We start from the raw sequence: 12,124 nt of genomic DNA, 5'->3' as shown, positions 1-12,124 counted from the left end.
CCGTGTGTTTTTGTTGGCCCATATGCCTCTTTTTTGACATTAAAGAAATCAGATGGGTAAAGAGAGGGATTTAACAAAGTTCGAGGCGACCGTAGAGTTTCATCGTTGGAAAATCAAATTTTTGAAATTGGCGAGGCAAAGTCGCGTACGATCCACCTTAATTTCGGGTCCGTTGAGTGTTCTCTAGTAGTTCGCCCAACTGGTATTATTTTACACACTTCCCTACTATCTATCCTACTATCCTTGATTGAGTTTTCCAGCATTCGTTGCGCTAAGAAAGGTTTTATGCATAAATTTCGTTCCATTTGCGAATTTATACACACTCCGTTTTAGGATTCTTTAGCATTTTGCAATTCGATCCAACTTATGCTGAACACAGGGTGCTTGTGTCCTGTTTCTACACTTACACAGATAGAGCTTTCCAATCTCAAATAGGTGAAAGTGCATAGGGACGTGGTTTTCTATGATGTCCGAACCGATATTCACTATTAGAGTATCACGTTATTGCAAAATTGAAAGAAAATAAATGCTTTCAGACAGACACGCAAAGCACCTTGGCCCTTGGGCTACATTATTTAATACTTCATTCATGAAGATTGAGTGATCCGAAATTATAGGCTGGATAGCTTCGGAATTTCTATTCAATTGAATTCTTTTCCTTTTGTGTAGATATGACTTTTGTATCTGTTTTCCTCTACATCCTGTTACATTCAATTATATTAGTTTTTAGCGTAACACAACGAAGTTGAGGTAAAGCTTATGTGCTCGTGTTTCCGTCCGTCCGTCCGTTCCATCGAAATCTCGGCCCCTGGGTCACCTAGAGACTTCGGGTTTTCGCTAATTGATAGCTGTTATGGTCTATATTTGCCCATTTCGATCAGTTTCATTTAACTCCATATTATGCGCAGACTGTGCAATGCCAACTTTCATATTTATGGGGACATTTCTTTGAAATTTTAACCACAGACGCTTCTAGTAAATGCAACCATTTCGCACATAGTAAAAATAATGTGTGGGCATGCGCAGTGATGTGTGGGCATACTGCGCAATGCCAAATTTCTTATTTATGGAGATATTTCTTTGAAATTTTAACCACAGGCGCTTCTAGTAAAGATAAATATTTCGCGCATAGTAAAAATTATGTGGGCATGCGCAGTGACTGCGCAATGCTAACTTTCTTATTTATGGAGATATTTCTTTGAAATTTTAACCACAGGCGCTTCTAGTTTGCCTTTAGGCAAACATTTCGCACATAGTAAAAATTATGTGGGCATACGCAGTGACTGCACAGGCTGCTCATAGCCAACTTTCTTATGTATGGTAATATTTCTTTGAAACTTTATAACTTATAACTCCTCTCTTTCTCTGGACGTGGACGTGCTTCAATATGCAGATTCGACATTTTGTGTGCTTTTGATGATGATGCATCGTTTCAATACTTTGTGTTACGCGGCAATACCCACGAGTGGGTTTTGGAACATTTTTTTTAATTAATTGCAGTTTATACTATTTGAATCAATTTGCAACATACATGGCGAATAAAAAGTAAGGAACATTGATGTTGGAGCCGTTACTATTGGTCATATCAAAAACAGTTGTTAATGAAAGTTGAATGAAAAAAAATATTTGTCAGAATCTGACGGTTTTCAATTTTTTTCTGAGGTCGTAGTTTCAGAATGTGATGTTATCTCAAAAATTTTAAATGCCAACCTATACTTTTTTTGGCAATGTTAGATTATTATTCTGTTCACGGCGAAAAGTGACGGTTTACAAACAACAAGTGACAATACACGGAGAGCTGGTTACAGAAGAATGTTAGTTATCGTTAGATGGCTGATTTCTTGTGTAAAGGATCCTGACACATATATCCAAGTAGAAATCGTCAAGTCTGTCAATTAGACTCCCTGGCTTAAGACTGGAAGGGGAGCTCACATAATGTCAAATTTTAATAAAACAGTTGCAATGCTGATAATTATGAAAATAGTTCTATTCTCCTTAAGAAACACGAAACTTATTGGCATTCCATTTGTCTATGGCGAAAGTGGCGGCAGACAGGGCGATAGTTGCAGATTTTAAAAAAATCTATACATATATTAAATAAGCCATAGACAAAAAAGTGTGTTAAAAATTGGAGGTTTTTACGACGACACATTAAAGTTCATATGTATATGGTGGCCACAAATTCGCCCATTTCACTGCTTCAGCGTTTTTATACGACTTCCGGTTGTGCTAATGAGTCCAAGTGTTAGATAGAAAATCTATACGAATATACTTCTGAAAGAGTCATATACAGGGTGACAATTTGAAAACTTACCACCCCCCATATCTTAGTAAATAAACGAGATATTTAAAAAAATCAAAATCCGTTTCGGTAATTCGGAGGGGGAATCACAATGACATAGTTGGCGACGCACCCCCTCCAACCCCCTGCGCCCCAGCCACCCCAACTTTTAAATCTTAAATAGTGACCCCCCATGTGTGATACGTCGTTGGAAAGCTCTGAAAAAATGCTTTCCAACCATACCAAATAGCATTACATTTAGTTTAGTAATTATTGTGCAAATCAAAAAATAAACTAATATGATACATTTTCTAAAGTTGGCTTTTATTTCCATAAATGTTCAAAATGTTTTCCGTTATTGGTAAGACAGTATTACTATGCGATCAAAAATGAGTAGCTGTGGAGTCGCCCTTTGAAATTTTTGTTTACATGGAAAATCGTATTTAACTTGAACTTCCAAAGCCGACTCGACAGCAACTCATTTTTGATCGCCAGTTATAATCTATTCTCAAACTCTTGTCGAACCTTTTCAAATATTGGTTTTGCAATATTTCGACATTCTTGAATTATTCTCTGTCTTAAGTTCGTCTATGTTCGCCGGTTGCGTTTTAAATACGACAGATTTCAAATGTATCATATTAGTTTATTTTTTGATTTGCACGATAATTACTAACCTAAATTTAATGCTATTTGGTATGGTTGGAAAGCATTTTTTCAGAGCTTTCCAACGACGTATCACACATGGGGGGTCACTATTTAAGATTTAAAAGTTGGGGTGGCTGGGGCGCAGGGGGTTGGAGGGGGTGCGTCGCCAACTATGTCATTGTGATTCCCCCTCCGAATTACCGAAACGGATTTTGATTTTTTTAAATATCTCGTTTATTTACTAAGATATGGGGGGTGGTAAGTTTTCAAATTGTCACCCTGTATAACAGTTGTTCAAAGAGTTTGTCTCGATTAAAATGTTTTCAGTTGTAGACCATACTTTACTATTTAAAACAGAATAATTTTGTTTTTATGAGAATTTTTTATCCACCCAAAAATGAAAAAAAAACAGGTTAAATTAGATTCATCACGTCACCGTATCCAAACTGAGCTGTTTTTGGATTATTTGAGCATTGTTAACATTTTTTAGCATTTATACTCTTCATAAATAAATTACTGTTTGAAATAAATAACCGAGACAATCTGAACAATTTCAGAATTCGTATAATTAAGATCTCTGTCTATGGGTCATTAATTCGTGATTAGCAAGTGTTTCTCACACTTCTATAGAAAACTTGTACGAAATTCTTTCACAAACCCATGACGCAGGGGCATGGACGTCTGGCTACAATATTATATGTACCAGGTGATGTTTTGAAAATCTTAACTTTGATGATGGTTTACAGCAAATTCATTCCACGAACGATATCATTTTTTTGTTTTGAATTAAAAGCAAAATAGTATATTGTAATACAAGTGCGGAAAGGGCTTTATTGAAAAACGCGTATGAAAGTTGGAGCACGAGCGTTAGCGAGTGCTCCAATCATACAAGTTTTTCAATAATCCTTTCCGCAAGTGTATTACATACTATTTTTTCTACGAAAGTTCTCGAATTTAAAGATTTAGAGAAAAATTTTATATCAAAATGTTAAAACAACAATTTCTGTATAAATCAAGTCGTACTACGATTCTCGTGTTTATCTGTAAAAATATAAAATCAAGTCTTCGTGACGCCGCTACGTTGTCTTAGTTACCAACGAGTTGTTTATAAAAAAGCCGGTTAGTAATTTTGCATGTAGTTTTGTACGAAGCAATTTCTTCAGTAAAACAAGAATTTAAAAGCTGAAAATGAGTGTTCATGAAGAATGTGAGAGCGGCGATGAATTTATGTGCACTCCGCCAGAGGTTGCTGCAATGGCGGAATCAATTATGCCTGAGCTTCTGCCTGAAAAATCGAGAAATCGGTACGAAAAAGAACGAGAGAGGTTTTTTAATTGGTGTAAAATGAAACAAGTCAAGCGGTATACAGAAACCGTGTTGCTTGCCTATTTTGTCGAAAAATCTGGAAAATTGAAATCATCGACACTGTGGTCAATGTATTCCATGTTGAAAAGTATGTTGATTTTGCAAGACAACGTCGACATTTCCAAGTATGCCAAGTTACAATCGTTTTTGAAACGTAAATCTGTTGGTCACAAGCCGAAAAAATCGCTGACTTTTACGAGGCAACAAATCAGTACGTTTTTAGAGGAAGCACCCGATGAAACATTTTTAATGATGAAAGTAAGCACCTATACTTACCTACTATTTTTTCATGTCTATACATTTGTTATATGTCACACAAATAATGAAATTTATTTGTAGGTTGCTCTAATATTAGGAGTTTCTGGGGCTTGTCGTCGAGAGGAGTTGACGAAAATGACGGTGAACGATATCCAAGGCGAAGATACGTTTTTACTCGTAACGATTCCAGACTCCAAAACGCATGTTCCAAGAACTTTTTCTGTTACGGAGGGAAAAGAGAATTGGATACACTTGTACCAGAAATATAAAGCGCTTCGTCCTCAAAATGCTCAAACTTCGCGACTTTTTTTAAATTATAAAATGGGAAAATGTACCGTACAACCTGTGGGTATTAATACATTTGGAGCAATTCCTAAGAAAATTGCGAGTTACCTGAAATTGCCAAATGCTTCTAGTTTTACGGGTCATTGTTTTCGGCGTACCTCCGCAACGCTACTTGCTAATGCTGGAGCAGACCTTTTGAGTCTTAAACATCATGGGGGCTGGCGGTCGTCGACGGTAGCGGAAGGATACGTATAGATGGTTCTCTTCAAGGCAAATTAGAAGTATGTAACAAAATAATTGGTAATGCTTGTCAATCAAATGATCCTTGCACACCTTCGACATGTCAACCAGATGATCCTTGCAAGTTGCACATCTTCGACAGCGTCCACATCTACATTAATAACTTCTAAATGCTCTGTGTCAAATTCGTTACTTCCAGGTGTTAATATAAGTAACTGTTCATCATTTACCATTAATTTAAATATTACTAGCCAGAAGTAGCTGTAATTGTAAATTGTGGCATTAAAATAAAAAAAAGGTATCTTTGTTTTTACTTAAGAGTGTGGAAAATAAGTGTGGAAAAATTTTTCCACACTAGAGCGACAAAACCCTACTTTCAAAGGCTACTTTTTTCTCAGAAAACAAGACTTTCATCACTTTCGTAGAAAAAAATGTTTGCGGCGTTTTTTACAGACTTATAGTAGTTCTATATTTTCTTTTACTTTGTTCACTTTTAAATTTTAATGGACTAAATTAATAGTTCATTCCCTAATAATAATAAGACGTCCTATCGAGTATCCAAAAGGGAAAGAAATCGTTACATTTATTCATCAATTTGGTAGGGAAAATACCAAAAGGAATTGTTTGATTCCATGACACGATTCGTATTCTATCTTGCCGCCCAAAAATGTGTTGCGCAATATTAGTTCCTTATTTACATATGTACCTATGAAGGGAACAACACTAGTGTTTTCCTCTATAACGTCGCTTGTTTCGTTAATTATTCCGTTCTTAATTAGGTGTGAAATTTTTTAATAACTTATTACAGGACGTTCGGCAATTATGGCCAATCAACTTTGTACCTGGCTAATTAAGGATTACATCCTCGATTACATCCAATGTAAAAAGTTGCTTGCGTCATGTGAGAACAAACATGTAATAATCATGCATATTTTACGGCATACGACGCCACAGCGTGTGGCAGTTTATTCGCGATTGCTTATAATTTTGTATTGCTATCTGCCCGTTCTGTCTGTACGAGAATTTTGCTTACAAACGTCCGATCACTTTAAAAATTGGTACACATGATTTTAAGGATATAAGAAATGTACCTATTGTTTTTCAGCTACGTAGTAGATGTAGTGATTGGATGCGTGGTCGTGAAGATCTCGAGCATCGTTATCGGAATTGGGTTGTACCTATCGGATTTTTAAATTATAGCAATTTTCTTCATCGAATCTCGTGCGCTTTGAATTGATTTTGGCGAAAGATTTCTAATTTATTTACCCTATTTTCATTTTGAATTTTTGGAAGTTAGACTCTTGAAATGTTGTATAGGCTAAACCAAAACTGTGTAAGTATTACATTTGACCGCGAGTAGAAAATAGAATCATTTCGAAAACGCGCGTAATGCTCGTGGACTCAACAGGTAAAAACCCTGCAAAATGTTCAAGAATTCTGGCCATTAATGTGTTATTATCAGACGATATGTTATTGATGACGTAAAGATGCACAAATTGCAAGTTCTGGAATGTAACAAATCACATCAGGGAATTTCCAGGGTCATGAGAGGAGATTATTCTGCAAGATTTGAATTGAGTGTAATTGTAATTATGCGGAAACGTTTACAATAAATTAGTGTCTAATTAGATAAACTGCATATACTTATTATCTTATTACGTTAGCTTATGTGTGAGCAAATTGATTAATTATAGCAATTTTTCTGATGCACACTTCGGCTTCATTACTTTACATTTAAAATATGTGGCTAAATCAAAATTTACAACAATCATAAATCTATAATAGTCCAAGTAAGCCGACTCTTTCCAAAAATGAAAATGCGCTTTTGATTTTATTGCTTATTGGATAGAGAGCAACTAGCAAGTCGCTTATGATTTCCAAATTTTGAACAAATATTACACGGGAACTAAATATTGAGATTTTTCCCTCATGGTTACAATTTAGGAATTATGCGAAACTCATGAGAATAATTTTATTACTATGTGCAAAATCTTTTTTTATTTGAGTCTAGATACAGTCTCAATTTATCGAAAAAACGCCAAAAAGATATCTGCTCACTTCTTGTCTTCGTCGCCATTTTGGAGAAGAAACTGTGGATAATATTGCAAATTCGTTGCGGACAAACAAAACTTACATCTAAGTATTGATTACGTAGGTACGTTAACAACTAGAACAGTATGTCATTAAAATTATAAGCAATTATTTGCTCGTTTATTTCTAATTTTACATTGAGAGCATGGCCGATCTATGACGGTGTACCAATCTTGAACACAAACATGTGCAATTATAGTGTGAACTTTCATGTAGAGAATTTAGAATACAATAGTGGTCTCAAACCTGATACTGACCTCGTTTTTTTAACTAAATTCAAGGCACATCATCGCCCATTACGAGTGTGTTGAATGATGTTTTATGACGTCAATCTCACGAGTCACAAATAGTCAGACATTAATTCTTCACAAATTGCTGGATAATAAAATTTATATTTCACGTTCAATAAAAAACGGTTGTTGCTTTTTTGCTACTGACAACCGTATACCATAATTTTAAGAAAAGGGAAAACGTCCGAGCATTTCAAAAACACATTGTCTCCACCAAAATCGTACAACCTAAAATATGTTGAACAAGGCAAGCGCGATCAATATCGAATCGACTATATTAGATAGATTTCTATCTATCTATAGGTACCTATTCTAATGGTACCAGTATATTTACAGGTTTATATAAATACACGTCCAAGAAACACTCTAACTTTTGTAATTATGAACCGATTTCGACCAAATTTTAAGGGTTAGCGTACCTCATAAATAACCCTGTCAAGTTCGTGAATCAGCCAATTCTGCCACTGCAACAAAATGGCGGAAAGAAATTTACTTACACCTGATCGGCCGAGCCGAAAGGGATTTTTTTATTGGTAACCTAGTCCAGCAGCCCATAACACTTCTGTGTGCAAATATGATATGCGTATAGAGAAAAGTCTTTATGGGTTAGTTACTTGGGTGTATAGGAAGCAAAAAAAACTTAGGTGGGCATTCGCTACCCCTCAGGCACTCCCAGTATGACGTCATTCAAAATGGCTGCCATTATTGCAGTACTATTCTGTTTGAAAACGGTAAGACTTAACGAAAAAGGTTTCAAACAAAAAATGTTCATCTTAAAATTATCTGTAACTTTGTCTATTATCAATTTTTGACAACTTAAACTGGTAGTCCAGGAAAATTACTTTTTCATTATTCTGCTATAAAGACAGCAGTTTTTGACCTGGACAGAGAATGTACCGAAGAGAGGAACACATGCAGAACAATGATCAAGAAAGAAAGAAACGGTGACATTGACAACAAGGAGCTAAGAGACAGAAAACGAGGTACAAAAGAAAATGTAACGAAACAAAATTGATAAAGTGAAAGAAAAAATCAACGAAACAAAAACAGAAGAACATTTGGAAGATGATAAACACTATAAACAGAGGAAAATGGAAAACAGAACAAGTGGGAGAGAAATAGAAATAGAATACTGGAAGGGAAGCAGCACCTTATTAGGTTACTACAAGGAAAGAAAAAGACATAGGAGGTGATATAAGAGGTAGAAAGAGAACAGGTGAAAGGAGGCGAGATATCAAGAGAAAAGAGATTGAGCCGCAATTAAACAGATTGAAGAAAAGGAAAGCGGCGTGGGAGGGATGCAATAGGAAATGAAGCTTTTAGATTGTCGTCACAGACAGTATTAAGGAAAAGATGAAGAAACTATTAAGCAATATAGGTATGGAAAGGAGGGGGACTACCTGATGAATGGAAGGAAGATGTAATAGTGCCGATTTACAAAAGAAGTGAGGAAAATTATAGACGAATCACGATAAAATGACAAGGGCGTACAGAATATATGCAATGGTATTGAATGAAAGACTAGAAAGAAAAAAAATGGTAGAGAGAAGTTGGAAGAAACATAAATGGGACTCAGAAAAGGGAGGGGAACGATATTTATATGTACTGCACATAAGGGTGGAAAATGAATTGAAAAAAGAGCGGAAAGGCGTTTTTCATGGATTTAAAGGCAGGGTTCGACACACATTGGAAACGGAAAAAGTATAAGGAAATGATGGAAGATCTATTTACCAAAAGGTTTGTAAACTAAATATGGTTGTCTACATTGTGAATATGTATAGAAAAAAATAACAGTATATCTCCTGTTAATTTGTAGTAATGGAACCACCCACTTCCCATTTTCTTCCCATTTCTTCATTCGACTACTCGCTCGAAATTGATTGATTCAATAGAGGATCTCAATAGCACGATGAGGTAATTTACTTTCATAAAATACACGATCATATAACCTAATGGCCATCAATAAACCTTTAAGACATGTAGAACGTGTCATATGGTTGGATGCATTCGTATGTGAATTACAATTACAAATTATGAAATACACAAACATAATTTCAATGATTACGGACGTCCAGAGTAACGCGTCCTCTATTATTTTCTAATTTACGTGTCATTAAAATTTATTGGAGGACAGAGGGTGATTTGCACCTTGAAAAGCTGCGCTTTCCACTACCTAATTATAATTTGCATAAGTGTTGTATTCATATTTGAATAGATCACTATAGTAGATGCATTTAAAACCTGTTAATGAGTTTAAAAGTAGATGTACAACAATCCTAATTTAAAATAACTTATATTGATATTACGGGGAAATGAAAATGTACATGGAAATGAGCTTTATCGATTTATTTACCTTCGCTAATAATAGACTTTACAATAATTGCGTTCGTTGAACCCAAATAAAAGCTGTAAGGCTTAAAGAAAATGGGTTAATGTCAATATTTACATCTCCCAGTAAAGTAATTAAACTTAATCTGTTGTACCAAACGGGACGCCGATTACTAACCACCCACTTCCCACAAAGTTACTTCCTGCGTGCTTCACGATTAATTCTAAATAGAAAATGGAAAAAACGGGGAAAACTATTACTAACCTTTGCGCCCTTGCGGAACCGTGTATGTTAGATCCTGAAATTCAAGATCAACGGGAGGTCTCTGGGGCAAATGCGAAAGAGTGCTCTTTTTCGGCCCGGCGCTGTCTTCCATTTTTGCGAACGCACTTTTGAAACATGTAAGTCTCGCACAATGCTCTAACTCCAAGTGCCTGCGATAGAAAGCGAAATAGCGAAAAGATCGGCGGCGTTCACTAGATAAAACACGTTAGATGCCGACAGTAGTAAATGAAGCTCTGTTATGAATAACGCCCCCCTTTTTATAACATTATAGCAGTCACCGTAAATAAGTAGCGCCTTCCTTACTCCCTACCTTAATTTCGCACGAAACTGTAGTTTTTTAGTTGATAAAGGACAATGTTAAGGTTGGAAGTTCGTTACTGTTGTTAATAACACGTTCGCGAATCGTTTTTTTATAAACATCCATAAATAATAAAACGACTGCATACGATCTTCCGTCCTTCGAATTTGCATATTAGGTCCCAATTTCGGTTTATTTAATAATAATAGTTAACAAATTAGAACGAATTGATAATGCATTTGACGAAATGTAGATTAAAATTTTTTATGAATACAGCGGAAAATGTTGATGTTTGAAAATAGCGTGACTGTGACTCATAAAAAAAGATTATATTGACGGAAGTAATTATTCAGAGTCGGATTTACTATTTTGGCCCTGTGGGATCCGTTAGTTTCTGCATTTTTTGATACTGATGGGAATGATGGCTCAAGAATAGTATAAAGATTCTTTACAAGCCAAAATGTTTACATTTTATACTATGGTGCCTGGTGGTAGTGACATATCCAGCGCTGATCCATGAAACACGGGCCCGGAGGTCCAAAAGAGGCCCGGTTCGCTTAGAAATATCTTACAGTAAAACTGAAACCATAAAAATTCAGTAAATAAATATTTTTAACTTGAAAAATTATACCTTTTCTGTGCAAAAAAATAGATCAAAGTAAAATCAAGGGATTCGAAATTTCGGCGATATAATTATAAAACTGTAGGTATGTTTTTTCGCTGGGCACTTTTTATGTAACATGTTTAATCTTAAAATGCTTCTGTTAGCAAAAGTAAAACGATTCTAAAAAGTTAACCCCCACGCGATGATCGTCGCCCTTAGATTTAGAAATATATACCTATTATTACAACTAGGGAAATATGAATAGTATATTTCCCGAGGTTGGCTAGTTGCATCCATAGTAACCAACAGTTTTTTTATGAGTGGTACAATATTGTTGTGGAAATACAAAAATATTGGGTTGTAAATGTTTGAATTTATCGGATTAGTAACATTGCTAAGGACCGTGTTTGTAAATATCATGGTTTAACTGCCGTCTGGTTTTGATTGTCGCGTCTAGTCATAAATAAAATTGATTGATGAACTGTTATTTTTAATCTGTGTATATATTTTTGACGTATAACTCATTTATTCTATCCGTAGCCGCATAAATATCCACCAAAACACGTTGTAGCAAAAATTATCGATGTTAATGTTACACTTTTAATGTGGCGTTTACAAAAAGTGCAAAAATGGCCTTGCGATTACCTCAATAACTTTGTTTCGAGGTAAAAAAAATAAACTTCTGTTAACGACCGATGGTTGCTAAGGGTTTAAGCTTGTGAATGAAGTTAAATTTGATATCAAATTATTATCAGTGTGTGTGTGATAAAAATGAAAGATATATATTTTATATGGGAGTTTTTTAACAACTTATTTCCTAAATAACGGCGAAAGTGCAGGAATTAGCTAAATAATTTTTGTTTCATGCAAATGTTGGAACATTATATAATTGAATGAATGTTATTTAAACCAAAAATTTGTACCCAGAAGGCAGTTATTGTGGAAACAAAGTTCCGATTTTTCAATGTAAACGCCACCTTAAAGGAAAAAAAACTGGAAATAAAGGATACGTTCCTAAAAATCGAAGATCCTGGGTCGGTGATCGTGATCAACGTTTCCAACCCGAAGAATGATGTAAATAGGAAATTTACAATGATTGATGTAGAGGCCCTGAGTGCTCCTCGTTTGGTGAGAGAATCTTCTGCGTTGCGTT

The 12,124-nt window shown here is 35.3% G+C and overlaps 2 protein-coding genes across 2 annotated transcripts in view; one reads left to right on the top strand and one right to left on the bottom strand.

Annotated features, from left to right (window-relative positions):
* The window catches only part of LOC116168073 (ATP-binding cassette sub-family G member 4-like), a 44,604-nt gene extending 34,241 nt beyond the window's left edge, over window positions 1-10,363 (bottom strand). The window contains exon 1 of the mRNA XM_031483725.1: window positions 10,049-10,363. Coding sequence (XP_031339585.1) covers window positions 10,049-10,160 — 112 coding nt within the window. The 5' untranslated portion in view covers window positions 10,161-10,363. The remainder of the gene's footprint in view (window positions 1-10,048) is intronic.
* On the top strand, window positions 4,230-5,366 carry LOC116168075. Its single transcript, XM_031483729.1, has 2 exons — window positions 4,230-4,549; window positions 4,631-5,366. Exons 1-2 carry the CDS (start codon window positions 4,271-4,273, stop codon window positions 5,087-5,089), a joined length of 738 nt encoding a protein of 245 aa, XP_031339589.1. The 5' UTR covers window positions 4,230-4,270; the 3' UTR covers window positions 5,090-5,366.
* Window positions 10,364-12,124: the final 1,761 nt, after the last annotated feature.

The sequence above is a fragment of the Photinus pyralis genome, unplaced genomic scaffold, assembly GCF_008802855.1.
Source record: "Photinus pyralis isolate 1611_PpyrPB1 unplaced genomic scaffold, Ppyr1.3 Ppyr1.4_LG4, whole genome shotgun sequence".
NCBI lineage: Eukaryota > Metazoa > Arthropoda > Insecta > Coleoptera > Lampyridae > Photinus > Photinus pyralis.
Note: the sequence above shows the minus strand (reverse complement) of the source record. Positions and strands in the feature narration are given on the sequence as shown.